Source organism: Brassica napus, chromosome C6 (assembly GCF_020379485.1).
Source record: "Brassica napus cultivar Da-Ae chromosome C6, Da-Ae, whole genome shotgun sequence".
Taxonomy (NCBI): domain Eukaryota; kingdom Viridiplantae; phylum Streptophyta; class Magnoliopsida; order Brassicales; family Brassicaceae; genus Brassica; species Brassica napus.
Genome location: NC_063449.1, coordinates 10,087,912 through 10,101,946, shown reverse-complemented (window position 1 = coordinate 10,101,946; position 14,035 = coordinate 10,087,912). Strand labels below are relative to the sequence as shown.

General features: G+C 37.3%; 3 protein-coding genes and 1 long non-coding RNA gene across 10 annotated transcripts; 2 read left to right on the top strand and 2 right to left on the bottom strand.

Annotated features, from left to right (window-relative positions):
- Positions 1-182: 182 nt before the first annotated feature.
- Positions 183-2,873, top strand: LOC106451477 (trifunctional UDP-glucose 4,6-dehydratase/UDP-4-keto-6-deoxy-D-glucose 3,5-epimerase/UDP-4-keto-L-rhamnose-reductase RHM2). 2 transcript variants are annotated; one of them, XM_013893406.3, is made up of 3 exons: positions 183-313; positions 590-2,158; positions 2,246-2,873. In XM_013893406.3, exons 2-3 carry the CDS (start codon positions 605-607, stop codon positions 2,687-2,689), a joined length of 1,998 nt encoding a protein of 665 aa, XP_013748860.2. In that variant the 5' UTR covers positions 183-313; positions 590-604; the 3' UTR covers positions 2,690-2,873. The 2 variants fall into 2 exon arrangements, with proteins under 2 accessions (XP_013748860.2, XP_013748861.2); XM_013893407.3 differs by having other exon boundaries at positions 306-398.
- On the bottom strand, positions 2,726-5,581 carry LOC106451478 (E3 ubiquitin-protein ligase CCNB1IP1 homolog). Of its 5 annotated transcripts, none has more exons than XM_022704853.2 (9): positions 5,473-5,581; positions 4,651-4,758; positions 4,496-4,568; positions 4,356-4,401; positions 4,220-4,250; positions 3,785-4,040; positions 3,520-3,689; positions 3,110-3,404; positions 2,726-3,012 (listed from the first exon to the last, which is right to left on the bottom strand). In XM_022704853.2, the coding sequence occupies exons 2-9, from the start codon at positions 4,718-4,720 to the stop codon at positions 3,006-3,008; spliced, it is 948 nt and encodes a 315-aa protein (XP_022560574.1). In that variant the 5' UTR covers positions 4,721-4,758; positions 5,473-5,581; the 3' UTR covers positions 2,726-3,005. The 5 variants fall into 5 exon arrangements, with proteins under 5 accessions (XP_022560574.1, XP_022560576.1, XP_022560575.1 ...); XM_022704855.2 differs by having other exon boundaries at positions 3,110-3,374; XM_022704854.2 differs by lacking the exon at positions 5,473-5,581 and having other exon boundaries at positions 4,651-5,448.
- Positions 5,582-6,059: 478 nt separating this feature from the next.
- Positions 6,060-10,646, bottom strand: LOC106454914 (mechanosensitive ion channel protein 4-like). The gene is made up of 5 exons (XM_013896993.3): positions 8,061-10,646; positions 7,853-7,976; positions 7,239-7,532; positions 6,947-7,149; positions 6,060-6,383 (listed from the first exon to the last, which is right to left on the bottom strand). The coding sequence occupies exons 1-5, from the start codon at positions 9,683-9,685 to the stop codon at positions 6,077-6,079; spliced, it is 2,553 nt and encodes an 850-aa protein (XP_013752447.2). The 5' UTR covers positions 9,686-10,646; the 3' UTR covers positions 6,060-6,076.
- A 1,818-nt stretch (positions 10,647-12,464) lies between these two features.
- On the top strand, positions 12,465-13,802 carry LOC106451476. Of its 2 annotated transcripts, XR_001289587.3 has the most exons (4): positions 12,465-12,626; positions 12,857-12,972; positions 13,284-13,372; positions 13,594-13,802. It is a non-coding gene; the product is annotated as an uncharacterized LOC106451476 (long non-coding RNA). The 2 variants fall into 2 exon arrangements; XR_002659396.2 differs by lacking the exon at positions 12,465-12,626 and having other exon boundaries at positions 12,701-12,972.
- The last annotated feature ends 233 nt before the right edge of the window (positions 13,803-14,035 follow it).

Here is a 14,035-nt window from a genome sequence, read left to right as displayed (position 1 = left end):
TTGTCAACATGTTTTAAATCTTCTATTTCTGTGGGGGGGAAACAAACGAAAAAAAAAAAAAGACAATCAGTTTTTTAATGTCGGACGCTGAGATCACGTGAGAACCGTAATATGTACGACAGGTAAGGGTAAAACCGTCAATTTGCTCCGACGGTTCTCCGCAGCTGTCTCAAAATATAAGAGGCCCAGTGTTCAGAGACGCTCCGTAGACCGTAGATTCCCTCTTCTTCTTATTTTCTTCTGTACTGTTATTTTTTTGGATCTCTCCATCTCTCTTAGGATTTTTCGTCCTAAGGTTACCTGAATTTTGTCGGTACGTGAAATGTTCCTCTCTTTCTGTTTCTTCTTCTGATATTTCTTTAACGCCTTTTTACTCCTAGTTTGCGAAATGATGTAACGTGAGTGACATAACATACGATGATTGATCTAGTTTTTAGATGTTGTCTGTTCATATGATCCCATATCATATTGTTCTCTAAGATCTGGCTAGTGAATTGATTCGTCTTTGGCCATTGGATCTAGATCTGTCGTTCTTTTCATATGATCCGTTCTAAATTCCATTTAATGCTGTCACGTTTTTCTTTTGCAGGTACTTGATATCAAAATGGCTACTGAATATAAGCCCAAGAACATTCTCATTACGGGAGCTGCTGGATTCATTGCTTCTCATGTTGCCAACAGACTCATCCGTAGCTACCCGGATTACAAGATCGTCGTCTTGGACAAGCTTGATTACTGCTCAGATCTGAAGAACCTCGATCCTTCGTTTTCTTCCCCAAATTTCAGGTTCGTGAAAGGAGATATCGCTAGTGATGACCTCGTTAACTACCTTCTCATCACTGAAAACATCGATACGATCATGCACTTTGCTGCTCAAACCCATGTCGATAACTCTTTCGGTAACAGCTTTGAGTTTACCAAGAACAATATTTACGGTACTCATGTTCTTTTGGAAGCCTGCAAAGTAACTGGACAGATCAAGAGGTTTATCCATGTGAGTACCGATGAAGTCTATGGAGAAACAGATGAGGATGCTGCTGTTGGAAACCATGAAGCTTCTCAGCTTTTACCGACGAATCCATACTCAGCTACTAAGGCTGGCGCGGAGATGCTGGTGATGGCTTATGGTAGATCATATGGTTTACCGGTTATCACAACTCGTGGCAACAATGTTTATGGGCCTAACCAGTTTCCTGAGAAGATGATTCCTAAGTTCATGTTGTTGGCTATGAGTGGGAAGCCGCTTCCGATCCATGGAGATGGATCTAATGTCAGGAGTTACTTATACTGTGAAGACGTTGCTGAAGCCTTTGAGGTTGTTCTTCACAAAGGAGAAGTCGGTCACGTCTACAATATTGGAACAAAGAGAGAAAGAAGAGTGATCGATGTGGCGAGAGACATCTGCAAACTCTTAGGGAAAGATCCTGAAGCAAGCATTCAGTTTGTAGAGAATCGACCCTTTAATGATCAACGATACTTCCTTGATGATCAGAAGCTTAAGAATCTTGGATGGTCTGAGCGAACCGGGTGGGAAGATGGATTGAAGAAGACAATGGAATGGTACACTCAGAACCCTGAGTGGTGGGGTGATGTCTCTGGAGCTTTGCTTCCTCACCCGAGGATGCTTATGATGCCCGGTGGTAGAGTTTCTGACGAGAAGAAAGACGCATCAAGCAACACTGTCCAGACATTTACAGTTGTAACACCAAACAACAAGACTAGTGATCCTAAAGACAAAGCCTCGTTGAAGTTTCTGATCTATGGCAAGACTGGTTGGATCGGTGGTCTTCTAGGGAAACTATGTGAGAAGCAAGGGATTACATATGAGTATGGGAAAGGACGTTTGGAGGATAGAGCTTCTCTTGTGGCGGATATTCGTAGCATCAAACCTACTCATGTCTTTAACGCTGCTGGTTTAACTGGGAGACCTAACGTGGACTGGTGTGAATCTCACAAACCAGAGACTATTCGTGTCAATGTAGCTGGTACTTTGACTCTAGCAGATGTTTGCAGAGAGAACGGTCTCTTGATGATGAACTTCGCCACTGGTTGCATCTTTGAGTATGACGCTGCACATCCTGAGGGTTCGGGTATAGGTTTCAAGGAAGAAGACAAACCTAACTTCACCGGTTCTTTCTACTCAAAGACCAAAGCCATGGTAATATTCTATCTAACTCTAGACAGAACAAAGAAGTGTCTTTGTTCATAACTGCTCTGTTTTGTTTCTTCTTCGTCTTGTCACCAGGTTGAGGAGCTTTTGAGAGAGTTTGACAATGTATGTACCTTGAGAGTGCGGATGCCCATCTCATCAGACCTAAACAACCCACGAAACTTCATCACCAAGATTTCGCGCTACAACAAAGTGGTGAACATCCCCAACAGTATGACCATACTGGACGAGCTTCTCCCAATCTCCATCGAGATGGCCAAGAGAAACCTGAGAGGGATATGGAACTTCACCAACCCAGGGGTGGTGAGTCACAACGAGATACTCGAGATGTACAAGAGCTACATCGAGCCAGGTTTTAAATGGTCCAACTTCACAGTGGAAGAACAAGCAAAGGTCATTGTTGCTCCTCGAAGCAACAATGAAATGGATGGTGCTAAACTAAGCAAGGAGTTCCCAGAGATGTTACCCATTAAAGAGGCACTGATCAAATACGTCTTTGAACCAAACAAGAGAACCTGAGCCCTCAATAAACAACACACAAGACGCCACAAGTGCTTATCTATAACTGTTTTTTTTATATTAAAATGTCTTTTTATGTTTGCTCGTCATCTTACATCCTTGTAGGTAGTTTCACTATATTGATTCTACTAAAATATGATTTTATCATTCTTATTTAATATTTATAGAGACGAGAGCTTTTCTTTTTCTCAAATCCTACGTTTTCCTCTCAGATGTTACTTGCTAAGACAGTAACGAAGAGTCACTTACTGGGTGTGACCATTATGGTTTCCACTTCCACCAAGGCAGGTTCAAACACTTGAACTTGATCCTTAAGCTATAGCCTAAGAAGAGAAGCAACAAGTTTTTTTCCTTTATAAATAAATAAACCCAAGTACGTGATGTGAACTTTGTCAACATTTAGGGATAGAGTTTGCTTACGTGAACAGTTGCGGGCGAGAACGAGAGAGCTGAGAGCGTTTAATAGGGGAGAGAATAAGGTTTCGTAGAGTCGACTGCGGATTAGCATTGCCACCACCACCAAATACAGCATTTCCTCCTCCTGAACCACCACCAAATAGAGGATGTCCTCCTCCTGCTCTTCTGTTTCCAAGATCAGATGGAATTGCGGGTGAGTCGTTGGAGATGTCGAATGGACCCGAGTTTGCACTGTTCTGTCTTGCTGGCCATATCTCATCTCTAGGTCCTGGTGTTGCAGGAGAGAAAAACGACCGGTCTGCACCAAATAAGTTAACTTGACTTGGAGATATTTATGCAACAGTAGACTTAGAATCGTAAGAAGCACTAAGCTCTAGATACGTTGGAGAATTAAAACAGTGTTGTTAAGTAACCTCTGCGAGTGGGCTCTCTGTTCTCCATCATATTGACTGGTGCGTTTGAGAAAAAGTCAGGTTCCTGGTGTCGTGGATAGAAGTTATTTGCTGGTTGAATGGCTGTGCGTTTGACTGACTCATACTCACTTCGTAGCTGGTCATACATCTCATCAAGCTTCCTCTTCTGTCTGATGTTTAAACACAATTAATATAGCTTGTTAATACAATTGAGTTTCAGATAAGGATCAGACCAGGGAAACAAAACGTATGTTTAATTGCTGACCTTGATTTCTCGGAGAACTTCTCTTGAAGCTCTTGTTTATCCTTGGTCAGGTTTTCTACCTCTTGCTCCATCATCTGACACCTCTTGCTCATCTTCTGGTATGCTGCATGCGCCTTCTCCATTTTCTCGCTTAACATTGCTTGCACACCCTCACATTTCTGACGACACTGCGCAACAACTCTATTCATCTTGCACTGCATCTCTAAGTCCCTTTGAGAAACGTAAAACATAATACTTCGGTATGCACTCTTCATCACTAGATTCAATTAAGGAAAACAAAAGGAGGATCGTTGAACGCATAAGACACAGTCAGTTGATGGAAAAAGTTATCGCAATTGAGTTTAGATTTCAAACACAGAGGAACACTGTTCAACTGCAGAACATAACTACAACTGATGCCAAGAGTGAAAAGGACTACATTTACGAAAAGGATACGTATTTGTGGAGAAATCCCAGCCATCGCCATCTGATAACAAAAGTAAACGACGGGAAGATGTAAGATGGGAACGTTACAAAACTGGAAAGGAAGAAAAGCTATAGCATCCTTGCGTAGTACAGCTCAACCACTTACATTGACCCATTCTTCATTTGGATTGGTATCCACAGGCTTCATCAGACTAAAATGGAAAACAAAAGATAAACTGTCAAGTAAGGAAATAATGCCATTACAGCTAAACTGAAGCTAGGCAAGCAGCTTAGGGAACTTTCTACCTCTTGGAGAGTACTTGATCACAAACGGGACACGCCCCATCATTACTGAGAATCTTGCTAGCATCTTCAGTACCTTCTCATAATGTTAAATTCATCATATCAAGCTCACAACTAAATTATTCATCAAGACAAGGCTGAAGAAAGAAAAGTAGTACATAATAAGTGGCCACATGTGGTGGAAATGGCTCGGCCTTCCAGTTCCCTCCAACAGGCGTTGCACCTCATTTCAACCTCAAAGACAAGAATCTCAAGCTGCTAGGCACCTGCAACATGTAAACGAAACTTTACTTACTTCATAGTCTTCGTGACTTTGAGTTCCATTATTCAATATATCTACACCACGAGCCAGAATCCAACCTCAAGCGTTTGAAAAACTATGGACTAAGAACTAAACTCGTTGAAATCACCAGTCAAAGAGGCACTACCAATACAGATTCTGATTCTAACTGCTGCAAATTGTTGAAATGCAAACACGAAATTGTATAAACAGGTTGCTGGAAACACAATCTAAGCAATAGAATCTGTTCAGCTTCAGTAGGATGCTGTTTATAGTAATCGATGATGTATAAAGTTACGTTTCTGTGATAATCGTTGATTAAAAACGAATTTCAGGAATGAAAACCCTAGAGAATCTGCATAAACAGCACACAGGCTCCAGAGATCTGACAAACATCTCGAAATAGAGATTACGATCGAAAATTAGGGTCTACTCATCACACCGATCAACCTAAACGAGACAGTTCGATCGAAAAATTGGTTTTACTACTCTGTGTAACTCGAAAACTGACGCAATCCTGGGAGAATCGAACGATATAAGATCTAGATTGAAGAAGCGAGAGAAGGCAAGTGAGGAAGAACAACAATCAGCGTTTAAGCTAAACCGATCTGACGGAATCTGCAGAAGAAGATCTCAAATCGAGAATCGAAGAAGAAGAAGCAGATACGAATTCGAGAGAAGACTGAGCAAGGATCGTTACCTCTCGTTGATTTCGATGTCGGCGCCAGAAACGAAGATTTGAAAATTTTCCAGAAATAATAAAAAGTAAATTAGGCAAGAGGGGACCGTTACGTAGATGATTGCAAAACGACGTCGCGGATATAAGGTCTAGTGTAAAACGACGTCGCGGAGGTTTTCAAGGTTTATGTAGAATGATAGAATCAAACTGTCATCTGCTCAGTTTATTTAAATTAAAATGCTGCAGCCTTATTATATTCATGATGACTTTAACCACCCAAACACATACTAGTAAATATGAATAGTCGTCAAGCTCCCGAACAATAAAAGAGAGTATACCAAAAGCATAAGAAATAGAACGAGGCAAAATGGAGAGAACATTTGTTTGTCATTGATTTTTCTGAAGTTTATGAGATTGTAAGCTTTTATTTCATGACTATAACCACTCAAAACAGATTATACACAAGAACATGTTCCTGCTTCACAATACAAATATAATGAATCATCAAAGTCTCAAACACCACTAAGAGAGAGTAAAAATCAAGGAACAAGAACAAAATCTCTCTTTCAACCACTTTCTACAAATACAAACAATAAAAAAAAAAAAACTCAAAAACTTGCAATCTTTAAGCATTGCGTTGTTGGTTGTTCCAGCTCATAGGCATGCGATCCGAAATGATCGGAGCAGCAGCAGGAGGAAGGCTTTTGACGTTGATATTAAGAGGATATAACCGATATTCGATATCCGTTTCTCTGCAAGATTTACCAATCTCTTCAAGTAATTGACCTCTCCTCACAAATCTCTCTCCCATGTTATGATGGTTCATCTTATGAGTTGCCCATATCGTGATTTTCATACTGCTCAGTCCGCACATTTCTCTAAATGCAATCCTCGGCGATGGATACCAAAGATCCTTCTTGTTATCTACATAGCTGCATAAAGAAAAATCATTGAATATAATAACTTCATGTTAGACTATGTATGGTTTTTAAAATATAGAAGGTTTAGACTAAAGAAGAGTTTGCTTACTGGCTAAAATTCTTAGAGCAACCTTAATGGTTGGTATATAAAAATGGGTTTCTCAACCTAAAAATAGAAATATTTTAATATGACATAATTTTTCAATTAAATTTGTTTTTTCATTAGACATGTGAACAAGTGAAAATGTGACATATATCAATTGAGTTTCTACAGAGTTTTTTGCAGGTTCTTTTTCCAGAACTTTATCCCACTTTCTCTCTTCCTATTTCATTATTTTAATATATATTAGTTGTTAGAAATTTTGTGAAAAACTCTTGTTGGAGCTGTTCTTATATCACTTAATAGGGATCTAAGGGGTTACAAGTTCGATTTTTGTTGGGAGGGGTTTGTTTTCCTAAGAGAAGTTAATATAACATGGTTTAGGCCTCGCCTTATAGTGATATACCGGCCTTCGGATCCAGAATCTCATAGGCATTCAAAAAACGATAAAGAGGTTTAGGGTTTAGTTTGTAACCTGAGTATCCTCTGTTTCAAGGCGGTTATCTTCTCAGTTGGAGTTGCTATATGGACGAAGAAGTCAACGATTTCTTGCATATCAGGACTACGGTAATAATTAGCTATAGGTTTGTTGCCGAGAAGACTATTGGGGTATACAATCTTCTGATTATCAAATCTAAGAAACACAGTAGTCAAAATGTTCATCTCTTCCACAACCATCTATACAACATACAAAAAACAGAGGATTAGTGCTTTACGTGCGTACCAAGTTATTGGAAATTTGAGGAAGAGAGTGTCAAGGAACAAACCTGAACACCGTCTATTTCACACCTGTCACCGACATCAAATGGATGATTGACAAAGACGAAGATGACAGCTTCGAACAAGTTCTTGCATGAGTTTCCAAACACAAAGACTACAAGAAGAAGCTGAGAGCTTATGACAAGCAAGAACTTAGTTGTAGCGATTCCGAGAATGAGAAGCCAAATGATTATGATCACAATGCTGATCAAAATATTGATGATTCGGTGAAGCCTGTTCACAGCTGTTTTTGTGTCGTTTAAGGTTAAAGCTAGTGCTCTTCGTTCTCTAAAGGCATTAACCTAGATAAATTATTACAAGACTTTAGCATCCTTGTATGAAAGAAAGCTTTTTGAGATAAAAACACTGGTTTGACCAAAAAAAAAAACACTGGCAAATCTCATAAATAACATTTTTTTTAGTTTTTATCAAAATGAAAATTTTCCAAAACAGCATTTATTAAACTACCTTACATCCTAAACCCTAAGACTGATTCCACCTTTTAAATCCTAAACCTTAAACTCTAATCACTAAACCCTAAATATTTTTGTGTGTGCTATTTTTTGAATAAAAATGTGATTATAGTTGCTATTTAAGAGTACTTTTAAAAACAAACACTTACCACCCAATTCTTGAGACAAGATTTGCTGATTCTGTGACTCTCAGAAGCTTCTTCAAAGAGATTCATAGCTCTTTCAGACTCATCTTCAGTCAGAAAACGCATGAAATCTTCCATATATATGTACCTATTAACCCGAAAAATCCTCTGTTTTAAGTCTTGTACTTGAGAACATCAAAGTTGTTCATAAGGTCATGATGATATGTGATACCTGGAACCAGGCATAGCAACATTCTGGAAAATCTTCCTTGCTGCCTGTTTTGCTTCGTTTTCACTTTGAATCTGTGTAGCTTTGTCATCTTTATGAGTTGATGTGTCTTGTATCTGTTCATCCAAAGTAGAAAGTGCTCCCTTCCTTATTACATTCATCAGTCTCTTCATTTTCCAAGCAGATACGTTCTTAGTGTTCATCCTCTGCAAATGATCGATCCTTATCCCTTCGTCCTCTCTTTCTTTCTTGGAACCACTCCTCGACAGTACTTGACTCTTACCAATTATGGTTGGACTCTTCTTCAGCCTTGCACTTCCAATGGTCACTTTTGGACCCGGATCTGGAGGAGAGAGCTTAGCTCCAGCCATCTCCTCTTCTACATGAACCACACGAGGAGGTCCAGAGAGTGTCTCAATAACGTATTGTGTAAACAAAGACTCATGAATCCGATCGAAGTAAGTACTCATATGAAACGAAGAGGCGAGAACTTTCACCAGTAAGGTCTTTATGAGCCAGATGATAACAGCAACGAGTAAGCAGACCAAAACTTTATTCACATACTTAAGCACGTGGCTACCAGTCTCTCTTTGTACTTTCTTGTCGAACAAGAAATGCCACGCGATCAACACAAGCCCTAGCCAGAGACAGTTCTGTACCGCCTTTCGAATCCCGTAAACGAAATACAAAACCTTCTTTCTCAGAAGGAAGTTGCTCTCGACGAAGTACACGAGTAGCCTCACTATCCAACTCGACACCAGTCTCCCACAGATCAAGACAAGAACCATCACTTCCCATTTCCACAAAGCTAGGTTCCATAGTTCCTTGCCGCGCAAGAAAGGTATCACTAGGCTACAAATCAAACCGGCTATGATCAGAATCAGAAAGATCCATTCCATGATAACCCAAAGAGAAAGCTTATCCTTCTGGTAACCTTCAGGAAAATCCTCTTCGGAGAACGGATCCTCCTCTTCTTCCAAATCCGGGTTTGGATTTCCAGGTTTAGCGGTTTTCCCGCCAAACCCGGGTTTCAAATTCCCGGACTTTGGAGTCCGACCCGAATGCATATCCGGGTGACCCGGGGTTATAGGATCCATCAATCTTGATCTTGTTTTTGTCTTCATCAAAGTCTTGGTCGTTCTATTCGAACTACACTTCACAACCTCTGTCTCATCAACTCTGTCCTCTTCCTCACTTTCGCTACTGTCGTCACTATCTTTAACATGTCTCCGTCTAACCGCGTCAATAGTTTCGTTACGGTTACCCATCGTCGCCGTGACTTGCGACGGGGAAATCGTGTGGGTTCGAAGCTCAGGCATGTTCGGTTCCATGTCGAGTGAGATTTCATCTCCTGAAGCTTTTTGTTTGTTGAGAAACTGGTATATGAGCTTTGACGGTGGATCTACTGGCTCGTTTCTCCGCGGCGTGAAGTCAAAACCTTCTCCGTCGTCTAAGTCTTCGCCACCGGTCGTATAACCGCTCTTCTCTTTCTCGTCACCGTTCAAGAAGTTGTAGCTTGATTCTCTCGAGAACTTTCCTCCTTCGCCTTTGTTGATTAACTGATCTTTCTCTTCATCGTCGATCTTGACAATGAAGTCACGCCGATCATTCGTCGGATCAACGGCCATAATTGATTAGGTTTATGATTATGTTTGAACCATGTGAAATGTTATGATCTTGTTGGTGCTTATTGACAATAATGAATCGTAGATGATGAAAAATATTACTATTTTTAAAAAAAAAATTGTACAATTATGGAGTAATGCAGCTGGTGATAATTATCATTAAATATTTTAGTTTACGCATCTGAATCATTGAAAAACATTTTATCTACCAATACATAGACTCGTGTCTTCATCTTGTTAATGAAAGTGAAAGAAAATTAGTATACAAATTAAAGTCAACAGTTTATACCATTTAAAACATACAATTGTTTGTCAATACCCAAGAAAAATGGAGGCCATGTTCAAAAATGTTCAGACACGCAGCAGTTGAATACGTAATAAAAATTGTTTGTCCCATAATAATACTCAGGTTTTGTGACGTGGTGAGATATAACGGGGCAGAAGTTGATACCAGAAGGCAGAATATGAGCCAGACGTGGTTGGTTTAGGTTTGGTCTGAAAGTCTGCTTAATACTAACCGGAAAAGAAAATGACACGTTGTTGATGAAAACGGCACGACGATTAGAATACAAATTCAATTGCAGCTAGCTACCGGCATTGTTCATCCAGATTGGCTACAGAAGAATTTGTTTTTTGTTATCTTATAGTTTTATATATTTAAAAATAGAAAAATTCTCTAGGATAGTTATTTTCAAGTTTTTGTCACAAAATAGCTTTTAATAAAAAAAATGACCAAAATAAATTTTATTAAAAAGTAAAAACGTATTTTATCCTAGGTTTAACTAGTTTAGACTTAAGTTTTATAGTTAAGGGGTGAAGTTTTGGAGATATGACTTCAAATTTTTAAAAAATTAAAAATTAAAAATTTCAAAATAAAAAAGGTTATTTTGGTAATTTTATTTCTTAAGAACTATTTTTGTGACAAAAATTAAAAATGAATATCTGAAAGAATTGCCCTTTAAAATATCACACCAAATTATTTTTACCATTGAACCTATTTTTAAATATATTTATTTAGTTATATAAATATAACAATAACTACTTTGTAGTTTGTACGCTTGGTTCATATTTGAGTAACTTCCATTATACTCCTAAATAATCGGACCCATTTTTTTGTAAGCTAAAACTGCCGAGTGACTTTAATTCCACAAGTTACGGGTTCTATATAGATAATAGTTTTCTACAGTCCACGCTCTTTTACGATACAACTATGTTATATCATTTCACAAAAAAAAAACTACCCAATAAAAAACATTTCAATTGCAATAATGAAGATAATGATATGTCTTCAGAACACCATCGTTCCATCTTAAACCCAATACGATGTCATCTAAAGAAAATAAAAAAATTTTATTTTTATTTTTAGCCTTTTATTAGAAAGAAAATTAACTGTAATAAATTATACAAAAAAAAAATATCCTTAGAATTTTATTAAGCTTAAATCAGACATTAAATATTTTTGTGATTACAAAATTTTTGAAGGTTACTTCAAGGAACATGCAAAATATTCATCAACTAATAAATTATTTAAACAAACATATTAACTCATCTATTATATTAAATTAGGAACATGGCCTATTAATATAGGTTTAGTCCTACTATTTTGATACGATTATTAAAACCTCTTAATAATTATTTAAGAAAAAATATTTTACAGAAATATGATTATAAAAACACAAATATGATTAAAACACAAATAGAAAATTAGTTTCTAAAAAAATGTAAAACAAAAAATATACCCACTTTAAGAGCGGGTGAGAATCTAGTTGTTATTAATATTATTTTATCTTTTGAATTATATTTGCATTATCAGAAGAAAAAAGTTTGATACATGTGATTGTGAAGATAAAAATTGAAAGGAAAGTTGTTTCATGCATGTGATTCAAACTTCAAAGACTTCCGATTTTGTTAGATTCATTATAAACGGATTTTGTTGTAATTAAAAAAATTAAATTTATAGTTAGTTTATTATTAATGTAAATAATCAAATATGTCATATTAACCAACATTTTAAGTGGCCATACTATGACTTGTTATTAGTAGATAAAAAAATGATTCTAAATTAATATATTATATTATTCTAAATGTTCAATAATATTTTAATGTATTTTGGATACATATTAAGAATTGAGATCATGTATGGTACAATTTCTTTTTAAGATTTTGGATGTTTCAGGTTCTATTGGATATCTATTTAAGTCTGGGTTCGGTTCGGATAATACTCATAATCCGAAATATCATAAAACAAGATCCATTTGGTATTTATGTCAGGTTTGGATCGGTTCAGATTTATTTTTATCGGATCAAATCCGGTTCGGATTTTCGGGTTTGGTTTATTTGTCCAACCTTAACCATAACGGCTTTTATTTAATTGTAAATCATTATTTTAAAAACATTTCCATGATCTTACCTACGCACGAATTGTGGAACTACTACGTGAGAAGGTATATATTTCAAATCCCAAATGTAATTCAATATCTCTTATGCAAACTATTTTTTAAAAATATATCAAAAATTAACATTCAAATTTAAAAAATGTTAATATTTCCTTTTTTAATTTCTTTTTTGGTTTTCGTGGGAAGTAACCGCTCTTTCTTTAATTACAGTGAAAAGGAAAATTTCCTTTTTTTATATTTTTTTTGTTTTTATGAAAATTAGCCGTTTCTTTTAATTAAAGTGAAAAAGAAAATTCGTGTTAGCCGTTTGAAAAGTAGCCGTTTCTGTTTTGATTTTCGTTGTTATAAAAAGTCCACTTCCAACGATCTCACATCAGATAATCCCATTCTCCTTTCCGTCAAGAAAATAATAATAATAATCAGTTTCTGAACCATGGAGACACTAACTAACTAAACATACTTGCCGGAGAGCAACTTCCCGTCCCCTTCTCCCTCGCTCATATTCTAATACAACCGATAGAAAACAAGATCATGTTTGTAATCGGGAGGTACTTCATGCACGACTAGGGTTGTTAATATGGGCTTTTGTCAATAGGGTTAGCCCAGGCCGCATCTAATTTTTTAACCCTAAACCCGTTACTTTTTGTATGGGTTAAAAAAGGGCCGGCTAAAATAAGACTCGGGCTAACCCTAAGCCCGTTACTTTTTTTTATGAAAACAAAATCACTTAAACGACGTTGTTTTCATTCTTCTCCATCTTTTGGCTGTTTCGATTCAGAAACGAGAAACACGATCTCTTGAGCTTCACTTAAACACGATTCCAAATCGAGAGAAACTAGAAACGAGTTGCGAATTTGATCCTGACTCCTGAGCTTGATCATGCGACTCTATGAGGTACGTTCTTCTAGGTCTTTTCTGTGACGATTGGAGCACTTTCTGGGTTTGTTGAAATCGATCTCTAGGTATGTGGGTTTGTCGAAATCGATCGCTAGGGTTTGTGGGTTTGCTGAAATCGATCTCTAGGATATGTGGGTTTGTTGAAATCTCTAGGTGAAGTTTTTATGCTTAAAGGAATGTTCGATTTCGGGATTTCGTTTTCCTGAGTTTACAATGACGTTCCGTAGCTTAGGAGTGTGGCTTCGTGCTCCAGAACAAGTATGTTTGAGTTGAATTGTTGTAATTGTTATATGTTTTTTTATTCACAGAACAAGCTGCAGAATCTGACTGGACAGCTGTCTGCGGTTGTGAAGTTATAGCTTGGAAGTTAACAGCAGAACTTAAGCTGTTTTTGGAAGTAGTGCTCAGCTTATTGTTGTTTGTGTTCTCGTTTGTGCTTGTGTTCTCAGTCTATGAGTAGCTTCCTCTCTGTGATCTTAAGCTGATTTGTGTTCTCGTTTGTTGTTTGTGTTCTCGTTGTGAAGCTGTGTCATTTGAATGTGTGACTGCAGTTTAGAGTTTCTGAGTGTGTTCTTTGGCTTCGTCAAGTGATTAAGTTCTCTTATTTTGTGGTTGCAGAGTGGAGTTCGTGAGAGAGCGAATGTTGGAGCCTCGAAAGGAGAGCAACGTGTTGGAGACTTGGAGTCTTGGAAGAGTGCAACTTTTGGTTTTAAATTTTATGATATATTATACAATTATGAATAAAAATATGTAAACTTTGGGTTTTTAATTTCATGATAAACTTTTACAGTTATAAATAAAAAAATATATAAGCTTTGGGTTTTTAATGTCATGCTTAATTAAAGACAAAAATTGATATAAAAGAGTATTACTGATTTGCAAGAAAAAAATAAATGGGCTAACCTTGTACCAGTCCTAACCCTTAAATAAAAGTAGGGTTAAAATAGGGTTGGGTTAAAATAGGACTGAGTTTATATTACACAAAGGAGGGCTTAACCCTAACCCTGAACACAACATCCCTATGCACGGCGATGACGAAGCTATCGGCCGTGATTCTGAT